We start from the raw sequence: 22,407 nt of genomic DNA, 5'->3' as shown, positions 1-22,407 counted from the left end.
CCCAAAATGCAGAAACTCAAGTGATTCCATACATTTAAACTAGTTTAAGTGGAGTTTTCCCCCTCTTTTACTTTTTATTTTATTTCACCTTTATTTAACTCGACTTGACAACAACAGCCAGTGAAAGTGCAGGTCGCCAAATTCAAACAACAGAAATCTCATAATTCAAATTCCTCAAACATACAAGCATTTTACACCATTTTATAGATAAACTTGTTGTTAGTCCCACCACAGTGTCCGATTTTCAAAAAGGCTTTATGACAAAAGCACACCATCTGATCATGTTAGGTCAGTACCTAGTCACAGAAAAACACAGCCATTTTTCCAGCCAAAGAGAGGAGTCACAAAAAGCAGAAATAGAGATCAAATTAATCACTAACCTTTGATCTTCATCTGATGACACTCATAGGACTTCATGTTACACAATACATATATGTTTTGTTCGATAAAGTTCATATTTATATCCAAAAATCTGTTTACATTGGCGCGTTATGTTCAGTAATGTTTTGCCTCCAAAACATCCGGTGATTTTGCAGAGAGCCACATCAATTTACAGAAATACTCATAATAAACATTGCTAAAAGATACAAGTGTTACACATGGAACTTTAGATAAACTTCTCCTTAATGCAACCGCTGTCAGATTTCAAAAAAACTTTACGGAAAAAGCACACCATGCAATAATCTGAGTACGGCGCTCAGACACAAAACAAGCCATACAAATATCCGCCATGTTGTGGAGTCAACATAAGTCAGAAATAGCATTATTAATATTCACTTACCTTTGATCTTCATCAGAATGCACTCCCAGGAATCCCAGTTCCACAATAAATGTTTGTTTTGTTCGATGAAGTCCATTTATGTCCAAATATCTCCTTTTTGTTCGTGCGTTTAGTTCAAAAATCCAAATTCATGACGCGCAGGCCAGACGAAAGTCAAAAAATTCCATTACAGTTCGTAGAAACATGTCAAGCGATGTTGAGAATCAATCTTTAGGATGTTTTTAACATAAATCTTCAATAATGTTTCAACCGGAGAATTCCTTTGTCTTTAGAAACTAAAAGGAACGCAGCTACCTCTCACGGGGGAGCGCCTGAGTGAGGTCATGGCATTCTGCCAGACCCCTGGTTGAAACAGCTCTCATTCCCTCATCCTTCACAGTAGAAGCCTGAAACAAGGTTCTAAAGACTGACATCTAGTGGAAGCCTTAGGAAGTGCAATATGACCCCATAGATACTGTGTATTCGATAGGCCATGAGTTGAAAAACTACAAGCCTCAGATTTCCCACTTCCTGGTTGGATTTTTTTCTCATGTTTTTGCCGGCCATATGAGTTCTGTTATACTCACAGACATCATTCAATCAGTTTTAGAAACTTCAGAGTGTTTTCTATCCAAATCTACTAATAATATGCATATCTTAGCTTCTGGGCCTGAGTAGCAGGCAGTTTACTCTGGGCACATTATTCATCCAAGCTACTCAATACTGCCCCCAGCCATAAGAAGTTAGCCAGGTAGGCAAGTTGAAAACAAGATCTCATTTACAACTGCGACCTGGCCAAGATCAAGCAAAGCAGTGCGAAAAAAACAACAACAGAGTTACACATGGAATAAACAAACGTTTAGTCAATAACACAATAGAAACATCTATATACAGTGTGTGCAAATGTAGTAAGATTAGGGAGTAAGGCAATAAATAGTCCGTGGAGGAAAAGTAATTACAATTTAGGATTAACACTGGAGTGATAGATGTGCAAGTAGAGATACTGGTGTGCAAAAGAGCTAAATAAATAACAATATGGGGATGAGGTAGTTGGATGGGCTATTTACAGATTGGCTATGTACAGGTACAGTGATCGGTAAGCTCCTCTGACAGCTGATGCTTAAGGTTAGTGAGGGAGCTAATAGTCTCCAGCTTCAGTGATTTTTGCAATTCGTTCCAGTCATTGGCAGCAGAGAACTGGAAGGAAAGGCGGCCAAAGGGGGTGTTGGATTTGGGGATGACCAGAGTTTTCCCTCTCTCCTTGTAGTGCTGTATTGAAACAGCTTTGGGGATGATCAGAGAGGTTTCCATCTCTCTCCCTGTAGTTCTGTATTGAAACAGCTTTGAAAACGAGTCAAGTGCCTGAGGATGTTGCTGGATGCAGGCCTCGCTCTGCTCCGTTGCCAGTGAATTCATGATTCAGAAATACCTGAAGTGTGGACAAATTGGTTGTTTTATTGAAAGCATACGGCCAAATTAGCTATTTTTGTCAAAAGTACTATCAGTTTTGAGTCAGGAAATGTGTACTTCTCCACCTAAAACATTTGCGATTATTTTATGTAGCCAACTGCTACGGCAGCAGAAATGGGTGACAAGTGCGTATGTGCACCCTCGTGGGGGTAAGCCTGTTGCGTAGATCTTTGGGTGGGAGAAGGGGCTGGTGCGAAACTTGATAGTTAGGCATATCGCAGGTAAAGGTAGATACCCGAAGTGGAAAAAGGGATGGTAGAGAGAACAAGCTAGTTTTCTGGTCCCTTGCTGCACTTTAAACAGGACATTAAGGGAAGAAGGCACCGAATTGTTTTCCGATTTAAAGATACACAGAGATGCAGAAGATGGTTAGTAGCAATTAGAAATGGTAAATATGATGTAAATACAGCCAACCTTGCATCGCTGCGTGTGTAGCAAGCACTTGAGCAACGAGGCATATGAAAGAGATATGCAAACTGAAATTACCAAAAGAATGAAGGATACTGAAAGAGAGCTGTTGCTACTGTATGTCCATGACTGGATCTGGAGCAGTGTTACTATATGACTGGATCTGGAGAAGTGTTACTATATGACTGGATCTGGAGCAGTGTTACTATATGACTGGATCTGGAGCAGTGTTACTATATGACTGGATCTGGAGCAGTGTTACTATATGACTGGATCTGGAGCAGTGTTACTGTATGACTGGATCTGGAGCAGTGTTACTATATGACTGGATCTGGAGCAGTGTTACTATATGACTGGATCTGGAGCAGTGTTACTATATGACTGGATCTGGAGCAGTGTTACTGGATCTGGAGCAGTGTTACTGGATCTGGAGCAGTGTTACTGGATCTGGAGCAGTGTTACTATATGACTGGATCTGGAGCAGTGTTACTATATGACTGGATCTGGAGCAGTGTTACTATATGACTGGATCTGGAGCAGTGTTACTATATGACTGGATCTGGAGCAGTGTTACTATATGACTGGATCTGGAGCAGTGTTACTATATGACTGGATCTGGAGCAGTGTTACTATATGACTGGATCTGGAGCAGTGTTACTATATGACTGGATCTGGAGCAGTGTTACTGTATGACTGGATCTGGAGCAGTGTTACTGGATCTGGAGCAGTGTTACTATATGACTGGATCTGGAGAAGTGTTACTGGATCTGGAGCAGTGTTACTATATGACTGGATCTGGAGCAGTGTTACTGGATCTGGAGCAGTGTTACTATATGACTGGATCTGGAGCAGTGTTACTATATGACTGGATCTGGAGCAGTGTTACTATATGACTGGATCTGGAGCAGTGTTACTGGATCTGGAGCAGTGTTACTGGATCTGGAGCAGTGTTACTGGATCTGGAGCAGTGTTACTATATGACTGGATCTGGAGCAGTGTTACTATATGACTGGATCTGGAGCAGTGTTACTGGATCTGGAGCAGTGTTACTATATGACTGGATCTGGAGCAGTGTTACTATATGACTGGATCTGGAGCAGTGTTATTGGATCTGGAGCAGTGTTACTATATGACTGGATCTGGAGCAGTGTTACTATATGACTGGATCTGGAGCAGTGTTACTATATGACTGGATCTGGAGCAGTGTTACTATATGACTGGATCTGGAGCAGTGTTACTATATGACTGGATCTGGAGCAGTGTTACTATATGACTGGATCTGGAGCAGTGTTACTATATGACTGGATCTGGAGCAGTGTTACTGGATCTGGAGCAGTGTTACTGGATCTGGAGCAGTGTTACTGGATCTGGAGCAGTGTTACTATATGACTGGATCTGGAGCAGTGTTACTATATGACTGGATCTGGAGCAGTGTTACTATATGACTGGATCTGGAGCAGTGTTACTGGATCTGGAGCAGTGTTACTATATGACTGGATCTGGAGCAGTGTTACTATATGACTGGATCTGGAGCAGTGTTACTATATGACTGGATCTGGAGCAGTGTTACTATATGACTGGATCTGGAGCAGTGTTACTATATGACTGGATCTGGAGCAGTGTTACTATATGACTGGATCTGGAGCAGTGTTACTATATGACTGGATCTGGAGCAGTGTTACTATATGACTGGATCTGGAGCAGTGTTACTATATGACTGGATCTGGAGCAGTGTTACTATATGACTGGATCTGGAGCAGTGTTACTATATGTCTGGATCTGGAGCAGTGTTACTATATGTCTGGATCTGGAGCAGTGTTACTATATGACTGGATCTGGAGCAGTGTTACTATATGACTGGATCTGGAGCAGTGTTACTATATGACTGGATCTGGAGCAGTGTTACTATATGACTGGATCTGGAGCAGTGTTACTGTATGACTGGATCTGGAGCAGTGTTACTATATGTCTGGATCTGGAGCAGTGTTACTGGATCTGGAGCAGTGTTACTATATGACTGGATCTGGAGCAGTGTTACTATATGACTGGATCTGGAGCAGTGTTACTGGATCTGGAGCAGTGTTACTATATGTCTGGATCTGGAGCAGTGTTACTATATGACTTGATCTGGAGCAGTGTTACTATATGACTGGATCTGGAGCAGTGTTACTGGATCTGGAGCAGTGTTACTGGATCTGGAGCAGTGTTACTATATGACTGGATCTGGAGCAGTGTTACTATATGACTGGATCTGGAGCAGTGTTACTATATGACTGGATCTGGAGCAGTGTTACTGGATCTGGAGCAGTGTTACTGGATCTGGAGCAGTGTTACTATATGACTGGATCTGGAGCAGTGTTACTATATGACTGGATCTGGAGCAGTGTTACTGGATCTGGAGCAGTGTTACTATATGTCTGGATCTGGAGCAGTGTTACTATATGACTGGATCTGGAGCAGTGTTACTATATGACTGGATCTGGAGCAGTGTTACTATATGACTGGATCTGGAGCAGTGTTACTGGATCTGGAGCAGTGTTACTATATGACTGGATCTGGAGCAGTGTTACTATATGACTGGATCTGGAGCAGTGTTACTGTATGACTGGATCTGGAGCAGTGTTACTGGATCTGGAGCAGTGTTACTGGATCTGGAGCAGTGTTACTGGATCTGGAGCAGTGTTACTGGATCTGGAGCAGTGTTACTATATGTCTGGATCTGGAGCAGTGTTACTATATGACTGGATCTGGAGCAGTGTTACTATATGTCTGGATCTGGAGCAGTGTTACTATATGACTGGATCTGGAGCAGTGTTACTATATGTCTGGATCTGGAGCAGTGTTACTATATGTCTGGATCTGGAGCAGTGTTACTATATGACTGGATCTGGAGCAGTGTTACTATATGACTGGATCTGGAGCAGTGTTACTGGATCTGGAGCAGTGTTACTATATGTCTGGATCTGGAGCAGTGTTACTATATGACTGGATCTGGAGCAGTGTTACTATATGACTGGATCTGGAGCAGTGTTACTATATGACTGGATCTGGAGCAGTGTTACTGGATCTGGAGCAGTGTTACTATATGTCTAGATCTGGAGCAGTGTTACTATATGACTGGATCTGGAGCAGTGTTACTATATGACTGGATCTGGAGCAGTGATACTATATGACTGGATCTGGAGCAGTGTTACTATATGACTGGATCTGGAGCAGTGTTACTGGATCTGGAGCAGTGTTACTATATGACTGGATCTGGAGCAGTGTTACTATATGACTGGATCTGGAGCAGTGTTACTGGATCTGGAGCAGTGTTACTATATGACTGGATCTGGAGCAGTGTTACTATATGACTGGATCTGGAGCAGTGTTACTATATGACTGGATCTGGAGCAGTGTTACTATATGACTGGATCTGGAGCAGTGTTACTATATGACTGGATCTGGAGCAGTGTTACTATATGACTGGATCTGGAGCAGTGTTACTATATGACTGGATCTGGAGCAGTGTTACTATATGACTGGATCTGGAGCAGTGTTACTATATGACTGGATCTGGAGCAGTGTTACTGGATCTGGAGCAGTGTTACTGGATCTGGAGCAGTGTTACTGGATCTGGAGCAGTGTTACTGGATCTGGAGCAGTGTTACTATATGACTGGATCTGGAGCAGTGTTACTATATGACTGGATCTGGAGCAGTGTTACTATATGACTGGATCTGGAGCAGTGTTACTGGATCTGGAGCAGTGTTACTATATGACTGGATCTGGAGCAGTGTTACTATATGACTGGATCTGGAGCAGTGTTACTATATGACTGGATCTGGAGCAGTGTTACTATATGACTGGATCTGGAGCAGTGTTACTATATGACTGGATCTGGAGCAGTGTTACTATATGACTGGATCTGGAGCAGTGTTACTGTATGACTGGATCTGGAGCAGTGTTACTGGATCTGGAGCAGTGTTACTATATGACTGGATCTGGAGAAGTGTTACTGGATCTGGAGCAGTGTTACTATATGACTGGATCTGGAGCAGTGTTACTATATGACTGGATCTGGAGCAGTGTTACTATATGACTGGATCTGGAGCAGTGTTACTATATGACTGGATCTGGAGCAGTGTTACTATATGTCTGGATCTGGAGCAGTGTTACTATATGTCTGGATCTGGAGCAGTGTTACTATATGACTGGATCTGGAGCAGTGTTACTATATGACTGGATCTGGAGCAGTGTTACTATATGACTGGATCTGGAGCAGTGTTACTATATGACTGGATCTGGAGCAGTGTTACTGTATGACTGGATCTGGAGCAGTGTTACTATATGTCTGGATCTGGAGCAGTGTTACTGGATCTGGAGCAGTGTTACTATATGACTGGATCTGGAGCAGTGTTACTATATGACTGGATCTGGAGCAGTGTTACTATATGACTGGATCTGGAGCAGTGTTACTGGATCTGGAGCAGTGTTACTATATGTCTGGATCTGGAGCAGTGTTACTATATGACTTGATCTGGAGCAGTGTTACTATATGACTGGATCTGGAGCAGTGTTACTGGATCTGGAGCAGTGTTACTGGATCTGGAGCAGTGTTACTATATGACTGGATCTGGAGCAGTGTTACTATATGACTGGATCTGGAGCAGTGTTACTATATGACTGGATCTGGAGCAGTGTTACTGGATCTGGAGCAGTGTTACTGGATCTGGAGCAGTGTTACTATATGACTGGATCTGGAGCAGTGTTACTATATGACTGGATCTGGAGCAGTGTTACTGGATCTGGAGCAGTGTTACTATATGTCTGGATCTGGAGCAGTGTTACTATATGACTGGATCTGGAGCAGTGTTACTATATGACTGGATCTGGAGCAGTGTTACTATATGACTGGATCTGGAGCAGTGTTACTGGATCTGGAGCAGTGTTACTATATGACTGGATCTGGAGCAGTGTTACTGTATGACTGGATCTGGAGCAGTGTTACTGGATCTGGAGCAGTGTTACTGGATCTGGAGCAGTGTTACTGGATCTGGAGCAGTGTTACTATATGTCTGGATCTGGAGCAGTGTTACTATATGACTGGATCTGGAGCAGTGTTACTATATGTCTGGATCTGGAGCAGTGTTACTATATGACTGGATCTGGAGCAGTGTTACTATATGTCTGGATCTGGAGCAGTGTTACTATATGTCTGGATCTGGAGCAGTGTTACTATATGACTGGATCTGGAGCAGTGTTACTATATGACTGGATCTGGAGCAGTGTTACTGGATCTGGAGCAGTGTTACTATATGTCTGGATCTGGAGCAGTGTTACTATATGACTGGATCTGGAGCAGTGTTACTATATGACTGGATCTGGAGCAGTGTTACTATATGACTGGATCTGGAGCAGTGTTACTGGATCTGGAGCAGTGTTACTATATGTCTGGATCTGGAGCAGTGTTACTATATGACTGGATCTGGAGCAGTGTTACTATATGACTGGATCTGGAGCAGTGTTACTGGATCTGGAGCAGTGTTACTATATGACTGGATCTGGAGCAGTGTTACTGGATCTGGAGCAGTGTTACTGGATCTGGAGCAGTGTTACTATATGACTGGATCTGGAGCAGTGTTACTATATGACTGGATCTGGAGCAGTGTTACTATATGACTGGATCTGGAGCAGTGTTACTATATGACTGGATCTGGAGCAGTGTTACTGGATCTGGAGCAGTGTTACTATATGACTGGATCTGGAGCAGTGTTACTATATGACTGGATCTGGAGCAGTGTTACTATATGACTGGATCTGGAGCAGTGTTACTATATGACTGGATCTGGAGAAGTGTTACTGTATGACTGGATCTGGAGAAGTGTTACTGTATGACTGGATCTGGAGAAGTGTTACTGTATGTCTGGATCTGGAGCAGTGTTACTATATGACTGGATCTGGAGCAGTGTTACTATATGTCTGGATCTGGAGCAGTGCCAAAATATAAAGGTGACCTTGAGAAGGCGACAAAGCAAGCGGACACTGCAGCGGTATTTAGCCTTTCCTGATTCTTGACGTTGGAGGTATGTAGTCTAGCCTGATTCTTGACGTTGGAGGTATGTAGCCAACCTGATTCTTGACGTTGGAGGTATCTAGCCTGATTCTTGACGTTGGAGGTATGTAGCCTGATTCTTGACGTTGGAGGTATGTAGCTAACCTGATTCTTGACGTTGGAGGTATGTAGCTAACCTGATTCTTGACGTTGGAGGTATGTAGCCTTTCCTGATTCTTGACGTTGGAGGTATGTAACCTGATTCTTGACGTTGGAGGTATGTAGCCAACCTGATTCTTGACGTTGGAGGTATGTAGCCTGATTCTTGACGTTGGAGGTATGTAGCCTGATTCTTGACGTTGGAGGTATGTAGCCTGATTCTTGACGTTGGGGGTATGTAGCTAACCTGATTCTTGACGTTGGAGGTATGTAGCTAACCTGATTCTTGACGTTGGAGGTATGTAGCCAACCTGATTCTTGACGTTGGAGGTATGTAGCAACCTGATTCTTGACGTTGGAGGTATGTAGCCAACCTGATACTTGACGTTGGAGGTATGTAGCTAACCTGATTCTTGACGTTGGAGGTATGTAGCCTGATTCTTGACGTTGGAGGTATGTAGCCTGATTCTTGACGTTGGAGGTATGTAGCCTGATTCCTGACGTTGGAGGTATGTAGCTAACCTGATTCTTGACGTTGGAGGTATGTAGCCAACCTGATTCTTGATGTTGGAGGTATGTAGCCAACCTGATTCTTGACGTTGGAGGTATGTAGCTAACCTGATTCTTGACGTTGGAGGTATGTAGCCTGATTCTTGACGTTGGAGGTATGTAGCCTGATTCTTGACGTTGGAGGTATGTAGCCTGATTCTTGACGTTGGAGGTATGTAGCCTGATTCTTGACATTGGAGGTATGTAGCCTGATTCTTGACGTTGGAGGTATGTAGCCTGATTCTTGACGTTGGAGGTATGTAGCCAACCTGATTCTTGACGTTGGAGGTATGTAGCCTGATTCTTGACGTTGGAGGTATGTAGCCTGATTCTTGACGTTGGAGGTATGTAGCCTGATTCTTGACGTTGGAGGTATGTAGCCTGATTCTTGACGTTGGAGGTATGTAGCCTGATTCTTGACGCTGGAGGTATGTAGCCTGATTCTTGACGCTGGAGGTATGTAGCCTGATTCTTGACGTTGGAGGTATGTAGCCTAGCCTGATTCTTGACGCTGGAGGTATGTAGCCTGATTCTTGACGTTGGAGGTATGTAGCCTGATTCTTGACGTTGGAGGTATGTAGCCTGATTCTTGACGTTGGAGGTATGTAGCCTGATTCTTGACGTTGGAGGTATGTAGCTAACCTGATTCTTGACGTTGGAGGTAGTATGTAGCCAACCTGATTCTTGACGTTGGAGGTATGTAGCCAACCTGATTCTTGACGTTGGAGGTATGTAGCCAACCTGATTCTTGACGTTGGAGGTATGTAGCTAACCTGATTCTTGACGTTGGAGGTATGTAGCCTGATTCTTGACGTTGGAGGTATGTAGCCTGATTCTTGACGTTGGAGGTATGTAGCTAGCCTGATTCTTGACGTTGGAGGTATGTAGCCAACCTGATTCTTGACGTTGGAGGTATGTAGCCAACCTGATTCTTGACGTTGGAGGTATGTAGCCAACCTGATTCTTGACGTTGGAGGTATGTAGCCAACCTGATTCTTGACGTTGGAGGTATGTAGCCAACCTGATTCTTGACGTTGGAGGTATGTAGCCAACCTGATTCTTGACGTTGGAGGTATGTAGCCAACCTGATTCTTGACGTTGGAGGTATGTAGCCTGATTCTTGACGTTGGAGGTATGTAGCCTGATTCTTGACATTGGAGGTATGTAGCCTGATTCTTGACGTTGGAGGTATGTAGCTAGCCTGATTCTTGACGTTGGAGGTATGTAGCCAACCTGATTCTTGACGTTGGAGGTATGTAGCCAACCTGATTCTTGACGTTGGAGGTATGTAGCTAACCTGATTCTTGACGTTGGAGGTATGTAGCCTGATTCTTGACGTTGGAGGTATGTAGCCTGATTCTTGACGTTGGAGGTATGTAGCCAGCCTGATTCTTGACGTTGGAGGTATGTAGCCAACCTGATTCTTGACGTTGGAGGTATGTAGCCAACCTGATTCTTGACGTTGGAGGTATGTAGCTAACCTGATTCTTGACGTTGGAGGTATGTAGCCTGATTCTTGACGTTGGAGGTATGTAGCTAACCTGATTCTTGACGTTGGAGGTATGTAGCCTGATTCTTGACGTTGGAGGTATGTAGCCAACCTGATTCTTGACGTTGGAGGTATGTAGCCAACCTGATTCTTGACGTTGGAGGTATGTAGCCAACCTGATTCTTGACGTTGGAGGTATGTAGCCTGATTCTTGACGTTGGAGGTATGTAGCCTGATTCTTGACGTTGGAGGTATGTAGCCTGATTCTTGACGTTGGAGGTATGTAGCCTGATTCTTGACGTTGGAGGTATGTAGCCTGATTCTTGACGTTGGAGGTATGTAGCCTGATTCTTGACGCTGGAGGTATGTAGCCTGATTCTTGACGTTGGAGGTATGTAGCCTGATTCTTGACGTTGGGGGTATGTAGCCTAGCCTGATTCTTGACGTTGGAGGTATGTAGCCTAGCCTGATTCTTGACGTTGGAGGTATGTAGCCTAGCCTGATTCTTGACGTTGGAGGTATGTAGCCTAGCCTGATTCTTGACGTTGGGGGTATGTAGCTAACCTGATTCTTGACGTTGGAGGTATGTAGCTAACCTGATTCTTGACGTTGGAGGTATGTAGCCTGATTCTTGACGTTGGAGGTATGTAGCCTGATTCTTGACGTTGGAGGTATGTAGCCTGATTCTTGACGTTGGAGGTATGTAGCCTAGCCTGATTCTTGACGTTGGAGGTATGTAGCCTGATTCTTGACGTTGGAGGTATGTAGCCTGATTCTTGACGTTGGAGGTATGTAGCCTGATTCTTGACGTTGGAGGTATGTAGCCTAGCCTGATTCTTGACGTTGGAGGTATGTAGCCTAGCCTGATTCTTGACGTTGGGGGTATGTAGCTAACCTGATTCTTGACGTTGGAGGTATGTAGCCTGATTCTTGACGTTGGAGGTATGTAGCCTGATTCTTGACGTTGGAGGTATGTAGCCTGATTCTTGACGTTGGAGGTATGTAGCCTGATTCTTGACGTTGGAGGTATGTAGCCTGATTCTTGACGCTGGAGGTATGTAGCCTGATTCTTGACGTTGGAGGTATGTAGCCTGATTCTTGACGTTGGGGGTATGTAGCCTAGCCTGATTCTTGACGTTGGAGGTATGTAGCCTAGCCTGATTCTTGACGTTGGAGGTATGTAGCCTAGCCTGATTCTTGACGTTGGAGGTATGTAGCCTAGCCTGATTCTTGACGTTGGGGGTATGTAGCTAACCTGATTCTTGACGTTGGAGGTATGTAGCTAACCTGATTCTTGACGTTGGAGGTATGTAGCCTGATTCTTGACGTTGGAGGTATGTAGCCTAGCCTGATTCTTGACGTTGGAGGTATGTAGCCTGATTCTTGACGTTGGAGGTATGTAGCCTGATTCTTGACGTTGGAGGTATGTAGCCTGATTCTTGACGTTGGAGGTATGTAGCCTAGCCTGATTCTTGACGTTGGAGGTATGTAGCCTGATTCTTGACGTTGGAGGTATGTAGCCTGATTCTTGACGTTGGAGGTATGTAGCCTGATTCTTGACGTTGGAGGTATGTAGCCTAGCCTGATTCTTGACGTTGGAGGTATGTAGCCTAGCCTGATTCTTGACGTTGGGGGTATGTAGCTAACCTGATTCTTGACGTTGGAGGTATGTAGCCTGATTCTTGACGTTGGAGGTATGTAGCCTGATTCTTGACGTTGGAGGTATGTAGCCTGATTCTTGACGTTGGAGGTATGTAGCCTGATTCTTGACGTTGGAGGTATGTAGCCTGATTCTTGACGTTGGAGGTATGTAGCTAGCCTGATTCTTGACGTTGGAGGTATGTAGCTAACCTGATTCTTGACGTTGGAGGTATGTAGCCTGATTCTTGACGTTGGAGGTATGTAGCCAACCTGATTCTTGACGTTGGAGGTATGTAGCCAACCTGATTCTTGACGTTGGAGGTATGTAGCCAACCTGATTCTTGACGTTGGAGGTATGTAGCCAGCCTGATTCTTGACGTTGGAGGTATGTAGCCAGCCTGATTCTCGACGTTGGAGGTATGTAGCCTGATTCTTGACGTTGGAGGTATGTAGCCTGATTCTTGACGTTGGAGGTATGTAGCCTGATTCTTGACGTTGGAGGTATGTAGCCTGATTCTTGACGCTGGAGGTATGTAGCCTGATTCTTGACGCTGGAGGTATGTAGCCTGATTCTTGACGTTGGAGGTATGTAGCCTGATTCTTGACGTTGGAGGTATGTAGCCTGATTCTTGACGTTGGAGGTATGTAGCCTGATTCTTGACGTTGGAGGTATGTAGCCTGATTCTTGACGTTGGGGGTATGTAGCCTAGCCTGATTCTTGACGTTGGAGGTATGTAGCCTAGCCTGATTCTTGACGTTGGAGGTATGTAGCCTAGCCTGATTCTTGACGTTGGAGGTATGTAGCATAGCCTGATTCTTGACGTTGGGGGTATGTAGCTAACCTGATTCTTGACGTTGGAGGTATGTAGCCTGATTCTTGACGTTGGAGGTATGTAGCCTGATTCTTGACGTTGGAGGTATGTAGCCTAGCCTGATTCTTGACGTTGGAGGTATGTAGCCTAGCCTGATTCTTGACGTTGGGGGTATGTAGCTAACCTGATTCTTGACGTTGGAGGTATGTAGCCTGATTCTTGACGTTGGAGGTATGTAGCCTGATTCTTGACGTTGGAGGTATGTAGCCTGATTCTTGACGTTGGAGGTATGTAGCCTGATTCTTGACACTGGAGGTGTTATTGTGTTATTACCATTACACCATATCATGTAAACATAGAGGCCTAGGATGTTTAAGGGCATAAGGTGCTGATTGTATGTAGCAGGGATTCCCCCCGATGCTGCACATTAGCAGTTACCCATCTCCACTGCTGTGGCTGTCGGCTACATAAAACATTTCTATAAAATAAGCATGCATGTTTTAGGTGGAAAAGTACACATTTCCTGACTCGTAGTACTTTTCTTTTTTTCTTTTGACAAAAATAGCTCATTCGGCCGTACTCTTTCAATAAAACAACAGTTTGTCCTTCAGGGATTTCTGAATCCTGAATTCACTGGCAACGGAGCAGAGCGAGGCCTGCATCCAGCAACAGCAGCTGTTTCAGTTCAGCACTACAGGGGGAGAGGGCAAACTCCACTGAACTAGTTTCAATGTATGGGTGAACTTCTCCTTTAACAGAGAGGACTCAGTCACTGGGTGAGAACTAAAGGGGAAAAAATATGTTTATTTTCACATACGCTGATGGGTGCAGTGAAATGTTGAAGGAGATGGTCAGTTATAAGAGAGGGCTCAGTCACAGGGTGAGAACTGTGGAAAAAGGGAGAGTCTAGCTCAGTGAACAGAAAGGACTCAGTAACCGGGTGAAAGGTAGTCTAGATCAGTTAAGAGACAACCCAGCCCAGAGTGTCGACTGACCCGGCCCCGGGGTACAACTAACCCTTACCCAGCCCAGAGTATCGACTGGCCCGGCCCCGGGGGACAACTAACCCTTACCCAGCCCTGCTGTCCCTCTCCCTGTGCGTCTCCCCCTCACACTCGTGTCTCTTTCCAGATCAAGAGGACCACTCTGGTGGACAGTAGGACGTCGGTGACGGACGTGAAGTTCGCTCCTAAACACATGGGTCTGATGCTGACCACTTGCTCAGCAGACGGGGTTATGAGGGTCTACGAAGCTCCAGACGTCATGAACCTCAGCCAGTGGTCCCTGCAGCAGGAGATCTCCTCTAAACTCAGCTGCTCCTGTATCTCCTGGAGCCCCTCCAGGTTGGGCCCTCCTATGATGCCACATGATCATTTAGCAAACCGATTTATCAGAACAAACTTGCACGTAGGTATGTTCAAGATATATGGGGAAGTACCAACCCAACAGACAGTCTCTCTGTGTAGACCTGTGTGGAAATGAGGACAGTGGTCTGAGCGTAGCACATTGTTCTGACCACTAGGTGGCGGTCAACACCACACTCGTTCTGTTTCTTGTTGCTATGTTTCGAAGCAGGAAGGAGCGGAAGCTCCCAGACTCCATTGTGGCTGCATGTTGAAACACAAAAAGTGCTTGAGCCAATCATCAGAGGTGATGTTAGTTTGTAGAGTATAACAGGTGTGGCTGCATGTTGAAACACAAGGAAGAGACACACCTGCTGTACCTAGAACATCATCATCCTATGGTTGTGCTTGCAGCTCCCGTGCCCACGCCCCCATGATAGCAGTGGGCTCTGATGACAGCAACACAGCACACAGCGGGAAAGTTCACATCTATGAATACATTGAAAACACAAGGTTTGTATCATGGTAGCACCACCTCTCCTCATCCCATTTGACACATCTGTGCCTCACCTAATGGTATTGCTATCTAACAGCTACCTACACCCTGAAGCATGGCCGGAGACCTAGGCTGTGTCCCAAATGTCACCTAGTGTCCCTATGGACCCTGGTCAAACAGGGTGTCATTTGGTACTCCACTATAGGAGCCATGACTCAGGACAAACAACCCTAGACTCCACTATAGGAGCCATGTCTCAAACAACCCTAGACTCCACTATAGGAGCCATGACTCAGGACAACCAACCCTAGACTCCACTATAGGAGCCATGTCTCAGGACAACCCTAGACTCCACTATAGGAGCCATGACTCAGGACAAACAACCCTAGACTCCACTATAGGAGCCATGTCTCAAACAACCCTAGACTCCTCTATAGGAGCCATGACTCAAACAACCCTAGACTCCACTATAGGAGCCATGTCTCAGGACAACCAACCCTAGACTCCACTATAGGAGCCATGTCTCAGGACAACCCTAGACTCCACTGTAGGAGCCATGACTCAGGACAACCAACCCTAGACTCCACTATAGGAGCCATGTCTCAAACAACCCTAGACTCCACTATAGGAGCCATGTCTCAAACAACCCTAGACTCCACTATAGGAGCCATGTCTCAAACAACCCTAGACTCCTCTATAGGAGCCATGACTCAGGACAAACAACCCTAGACTCCACTATAGGAGCCATGTCTCAGGACAAACAACCCTAGACTCCACTTTAGGAGCCATGTCTCAAACAACCCTAGACTCCACTATAGGAGCCATGTCTCAGGACAAACAACCCTAGACTCCACTTTAGGAGCCATGTCTCAAACAACCCTAGACTCCACTATAGGAGCCATGACTCAGGACAGACAACCCTAGACTCCTCTATAGGAGCCATGTCTCAAACAACCCTAGACTCCACTATAGGAGCCATGTCTCAGGACAACCAACCCTAGACTCCACTATAGGAGCCATGTCTCAGGACAACCCTAGACTCCACTATAGGAGCCATGACTCAAGACAGACAACCCTAGACTCCTCTATAGGAGCCATGTCTCAAACAACCCTAGACTCCACTATAGGAGCCATGTCTCAGGACAAACAACCCTAGACTCCACTATAGGAGCCATGTCTCAAACAACCCTAGACTCCTCTATAGGAGCCATGTCTCAAACAACCCTAGACTCCACTATAGGAGCCATGTCTCAAACAACCCTAGACTCCTCTATAGGAGCCATGTCTCAAACAACCCTAGACTCCACTATAGGAGCCATGTCTCAAACAACCCTAGACTCCACTATAGGAGCCATGTCTCAAACAACCCTAGACTCCTCTATAGGAGCCATGTCTCAGGACAAACAACCCTAGACTCCACTATAGGAGCCATGTCTCAGGACAAACAACCCTAGACTCCACTATAGGAGCCATGACTCAGGGCAAACAACCCTAGACGCCACTATAGGAGCCATGTCTCAGGACAAACAACCCTAGACTCCACTATAGGAGCCATGACTCAGGACAAACAACCCTAGACTCCACTGTAGGAGCCATGTCTCAGGACAAACAACCCTAGACTCCACTATAGGAGCCATGTCTCAAACAACCCTAGACTCCACTATAGGAGCCATGTCTCAGGACAACCAACCCTAGACTCCACTATAGGAGCCATGTCTCAAACAACCCTAGACTCCACTATAGGAGCCATGTCTCAGGACAACCAACCCTAGACTCCACTATAGGAGCCATGTCTCAAACAACCCTAGACTCCACTGTAGGAGCCATGTCTCAGGACAAACAACCCTAGACTCCACTATAGGAGCCATGTCTCAAACAACCCTAGACTCCACTGTAGGAGCCATGACTCAGGACAAACAACCCTAGACTCCACTATAGGAGCCATGTCTCAAACAACCCTAGACTCCACTGTAGGAGCCATGTCTCAGGACAAACAACCCTAGACTCCACTATAGGAGCCATGACTCAGGACAGACAACCCTAGACTCCACTATAGGAGCCATGTCTCAGGACAAACAACCCTAGACTCCACTATAGGAGCCATGTCTCAAACAACCCTAGACTCCACTGTAGGAGCCATGTCTCAGGACAAACAACCCTAGACTCCACTATAGGAGCCATGACTCAAACAACCCTAGACTCCACTATAGGAGCCATGTCTCAAACAACCCTAGACTCCTCTATAGGAGCCATGTCTCAAACAACCCTAGACTCCACTATAGGAGCCATGTCTCAGGACAAACAACCCTAGACTCCACTATAGGAGCCATGTCTCAAACAACCCTAGACTCCACTATAGGAGCCATGACTCAGGACAAACAACCCTAGACTCCACTATAGGAGCCATGACTCAGGACAAACAACCCTAGACTCCACTATAGGAGCCATGTCTCAAACAACCCTAGACTCCACTATAGGAGCCATGACTCAGGACAGACAACCCTAGACTCCACTATAGGAGCCATGTCTCAAACAACCCTAGACTCCACTATAGGAGCCATGTCTCAAACAACCCTAGACTCCACTATAGGAGCCATGACTCAGGACAAACAACCCTAGACTCCTCTATAGGAGCCATGTCTCAAACAACCCTAGACTCCACTATAGGAGCCATGTCTCAAACAACCCTAGACTCCACTATAGGAGCCATGACTCAAACAACCCTAGACTCCACTATAGGAGCCATGACTCAGGACAAACAACCCTAGACTCCACTATAGGAGCCATGTCTCAAACAACCCTAGACTCCACTATAGGAGCCATGTCTCAGGACAAACAACCCTAGACTCCACTATAGGAGCCATGTCTCAAACAACCCTAGACTCCACTATAGGAGCCATGTCTCAAACAACCCTAGACTCCACTATAGGAGCCATGTCTCAAACAACCCTAGACTCCACTATAGGAGCCATGTCTCAAACAACCCTAGACGCCACTATAGGAGCCATGTCTCAAACAACCCTAGACTCCACTATAGGAGCCATGTCTCAAACAACCCTAGACTCCACTATAGGAGCCATGTCTCAAACAACCCTAGACTCCACTATAGGAGCCATGTCTCAAACAACCCTAGACTCCACTATAGGAGCCATGTCTCAAACAACCCTAGACGCCACTATAGGAGCCATGTCTCAAACAACCCTAGACTCCACTATAGGAGCCATGTCTCAGGACAGACTGCCACCATGTTGTGATTGAATACATGGAGTCTGAATAGCTTCTTCCGATTGTCTGTTGTTGTAGAAGGGAAGTATATGAATCCCATGTTTTATTGATTATTCTAATCATTTTTATCAGGAAGTATGCTAAGGCAGAAAATCTGATGACGGTGACAGATCCAGTCCATGACATTGCCTTTGCTCCCAACTTGGGACGCTCTTTTCACGTGCTCGCCATCGCCACCAAAGACGTATGCATCTTCAAGCTGATACCAATGAGGTGAGTTTATTTAAAGGACATGCTCCTACATGCATCCAGTAGCCAGATCTCTTCTGAGGCAGGATTCAGCCAGGTCACAGTGGAGCGTCATCACGCTGGTTATTGTCTGCAGTGCAAGTCATTTCCAGGCTGACTCGGTGTGAGTTCTTAACTGATGTTTCTGAAGTGGCCATTGTAGCTTTTGTCACTGACTTACCCCCTAAACAAATATCCTACATGATTGTCTGGTGTCCCGATCACGTCCCTTCTACAGGAGAGAGGACACATCATCCTCTGGTCCCACTAAGCTGCAGGTTCAGATCCTGGCCCAGTTTGACCCTATCCTCTAACCCTATCCTGCTGGTCTCTCTGTTTCTACAGGAACGAGTCTGCAGTGGGGTCGTCTGGTCCCACTAAGCTGCAGGTTCAGATCCTGGCCCAGTTTGACAACCACAACTCCCAGGTGTGGAGAGTCTCCTGGAACATCACCAGCACCTTGCTGGCCTCGTCAGGGGATGATGGCTGTGTCCGACTCTGGAAAGGTAGAGTGCATATACCTAGTATTAGTATAGACCTAGTATTAGTATAGACCTAGTATTAGTATAGACCTAGTGTTAGTATAGACCTAGTGTTAGTATAGACCTAGTGTTAGTATAGACCTAGTGTTAGTATAGACCTAGTGTTAGTATAGACCTAGTGTTAGTATAGACCTAGTGTTAGTATAGACCTAGTGTTAGTATAGACCTAGTGTTAGTATAGACCTAGTGTTAGTATAGACCTAGTGTTAGTATAGACCTAGTGTTAGTATGTACCTAGTGTTAGTATGTACCTAGTGTTAGTATGTACCTAGTGTTAGTATGTACCTGGTATTAGTATGTACCTGGTATTAGTACAGAGCTAGTGTTAGTACAGACCTAGTATTAGTGTAGTACTGAGCTAATATTAGTATAGCATAGAGCTAGTGTTAGTATAGACCTAGTATAGACCTGGTGTTAGTATAGACCTAGTGTTAGTATAGACCTAGTGTTAGTATGTACCTAGTGTTAGTATGTACCTGGTATTAGTATGTACCTGGTATTAGTACAGAGCTAGTGTTAGTACAGACCTAGTATTAGTGTAGTACTGAGCTAATATTAGTATAGCATAGAGCTAGTGTTAGTATAGACCTAGTATAGACCTGGTGTTAGTATAGACCTAGTGTTAGTATAGACCTAGTGTTAGTATAGACCTAGTGTTAGTATAGACCTAGTGTTAGTATAGACCTAGTGTTAGTATAGACCTGGTGTTAGTATAGACCTAGTATAGTGTTAGTATAGACCTAGTATAGACCTGGTGTTAGTATAGACCTAGTGTTAGTATAGACCTAGTGTTAGTATAGACCTAGTGTTAGTATAGACCTAGTGTTAGTATAGACCTAGTATAGACCTGGTGTTAGTATAGACCTAGTGATAATATAGACGTAGTATAGTGTTAGTATAGACCTAGTGATAATATAGACCTGGTCTTAGTATAGACCTAGTGATAATATAGACCTGGTCTTAGTATAGACCTAGTGATAATATAGACCTAGTATAGTGTTAGTATAGACCTGGTGTTAGTATAGACCTAGTCTTAGTATAGACCTAGTATTTGTACAGACCTAGTCTTAGTATAGACCTGGTGTTAGTATAGACCTAGTCTTAGTATAGACCTAGTCTTAGTATAGACCTAGTATAGACCTAGTGTTAGTATAGACCTAGTATAGTGTTAGTATAGACCTAGTCTTAGTATAGACCTAGTATAGACCTAGTCTTAGTATAGACCTGGTGTTAGTATAGACCTAGTGTTAGTATAGACCTAGTATAGTGTTAGTATAGACCTAGTCTTAGTATAGACCTAGTATAGACCTAGTCTTAGTATAGACCTGGTGTTAGTATAGACCTAGTGTTAGTATAGACCTAGTGATAGTATAGACCTAGTCTTAGTATAGACCTAGTATAGACCTAGTCTTAGTATAGACCTGGTGTTAGTATAGACCTAGTGATAGTATAGACCTAGTGATAGTATAGACCTAGTATTAGTATAGACCTAGTGATAGTATAGACCTAGTATAGACCTAGTCTTAGTATAGACCTAGTGTTAGTATAGACCTAGTATAGACCTAGTCTTAGTATAGACCTGGTGTTAGTATAGACCTAGTGTTAGTATAGAGCTAGTATAGACCTGGTGTTAGTATAGACCTAGTATAGACCTAGTGTTAGTATAGACCTAGTGTTAGTATAGACCTAGTATAGTGTTAGTATAGACCTAGTCTTAGTATAGACCTAGTATAGACCTAGTCTTAGTATAGACCTAGTCTTAGTATAGACCTAGTATAGTGTTAGTATAGACCTAGTCTTAGTATAGACCTAGTCTTAGTATAGACCTAGTCTTAGTATAGACCTGGTGTTAGTATAGACCTGGTGTTAGTATAGACCTAGTGTTAGTATAGATCTAGTATAGACCTGGTGTTAGTATAGACCTGGTGTTAGTATAGACCTAGTGTTAGTATAGACCTAGTGATAGTATAGACCTAGTATTAGTATAGACCTGGTGTTAGTATATGTTACTAACTCTCCTTCCAGACCCACATCAAACATCTCCAATCCAAAGTCAAATCTAGAATTGGCTTCCTATTCCGCAACAAAGCATCCTTTACTCATGCTGCCAAACATACCCTTGTAAAACTGACCATCCTACCAATCCTCGACTTCGGTGATGTCATTTACAAAATAGCCTCCAAAACCCTACTCAATAAATTGGATGCAGTCTATCACAGTGCCATCCGTTTTGTCACCAAAGCCCCATATACTACCCACCACTGCGACCTGTACACACTCGTTGGCTGGCCCTCGCTTCATACTCGTCGCCAAACCCACTGGTTCCAGGTCATCTACAAGACCCTGCTAGGTAAAGTCCCCCCTTATCTCAGCTCGCTGGTCACCATAGCAGCACCTACCTGTAGCACGCGCTCCAGCAGGTATATCTCTCTAGTCACCCCCAAAACCAATTCTTCCTTTGGACGCCTCTCCTTCCAGTTCTCTGCTGCCAATGACTGGAACGAACTACAAAAATCTCTGAAACTGGAAACACCTATCTCCCTCACTAGCTTTAAGCACCAGCTGTCAGAGCAGCTCATAGATTACTGCACCTGTACATAACCCATCTACAATTTAGCCCAAACAACTACCTCTTTACCTACTGTATTTATTTATTAATTTATTTTGCTCCTTTGCACCCCATTATTTCTGTCTCTACTTTGCACTTTCTTCCAATGCAAACCAACCATTCCAGTGTTTTTTTAGTTTTTATTTTACTTGCTCTGTTGTACTCACTTCGCCTCCATGGCCTTTTTATATTTTATTTATTTATACATATATCTGTTTGCCTTCACCTCCCTTATCTCACCTCACTTGCTCACATTGTATATAGACTTATTTTTTTTCACTGTATTATTGACTATATGTTTGTTTTTACTCCATGTGTAACTATGTGTTGTTGTATGTGTCGAACTGCTTTGCTTTATCTTGGCCAGGTCGCAATTGTAAATGAGAACGTGTTCTCAATTTGCCTACCTGGTTAAATAAAGGTTAAATAAAATAAAATAAAAATAAATAGACCTAGTGTTAGTATAGACCTAGTGTTAGTATAGACCTGGTATAGACCTAGTGTTAGTATAGACCTAGTATAGTGTTACTATAGACCTAGTGTTAGTATAGACCTGGTATAGACCTAGTGTTAGTATAGACCT

The 22,407-nt window shown here is 44.4% G+C and overlaps 1 protein-coding gene across 31 annotated transcripts in view; it reads left to right on the top strand.

Annotated features, from left to right (window-relative positions):
- Positions 1-22,407, top strand: part of seh1l (SEH1-like (S. cerevisiae)) — a 37,143-nt gene that overhangs the window by 3,510 nt on the left and 11,226 nt on the right. For all 31 annotated transcript variants that reach the window (XR_008755583.1, XR_008755581.1, XR_008755575.1 and 28 more), the window contains 4 exons: positions 14,454-14,665; positions 15,080-15,178; positions 18,519-18,659; positions 19,020-19,180. Coding sequence is in view for 3 of the 31 variants with exons in the window: in XM_055893176.1 (XP_055749151.1) it covers positions 14,454-14,665; positions 15,080-15,178; positions 18,519-18,659; positions 19,020-19,180 (613 nt within the window). In the remaining 28 variants the exon portion in view is untranslated. The remainder of the gene's footprint in view (positions 1-14,453; positions 14,666-15,079; positions 15,179-18,518; positions 18,660-19,019; positions 19,181-22,407) is intronic.

Source organism: Salvelinus fontinalis, chromosome 32 (genome assembly GCF_029448725.1).
Source record: "Salvelinus fontinalis isolate EN_2023a chromosome 32, ASM2944872v1, whole genome shotgun sequence".
NCBI classification, from domain to species: Eukaryota; Metazoa; Chordata; class Actinopteri; order Salmoniformes; family Salmonidae; genus Salvelinus; species Salvelinus fontinalis.
Note: the sequence above shows the minus strand (reverse complement) of the source record. Positions and strands in the feature narration are given on the sequence as shown.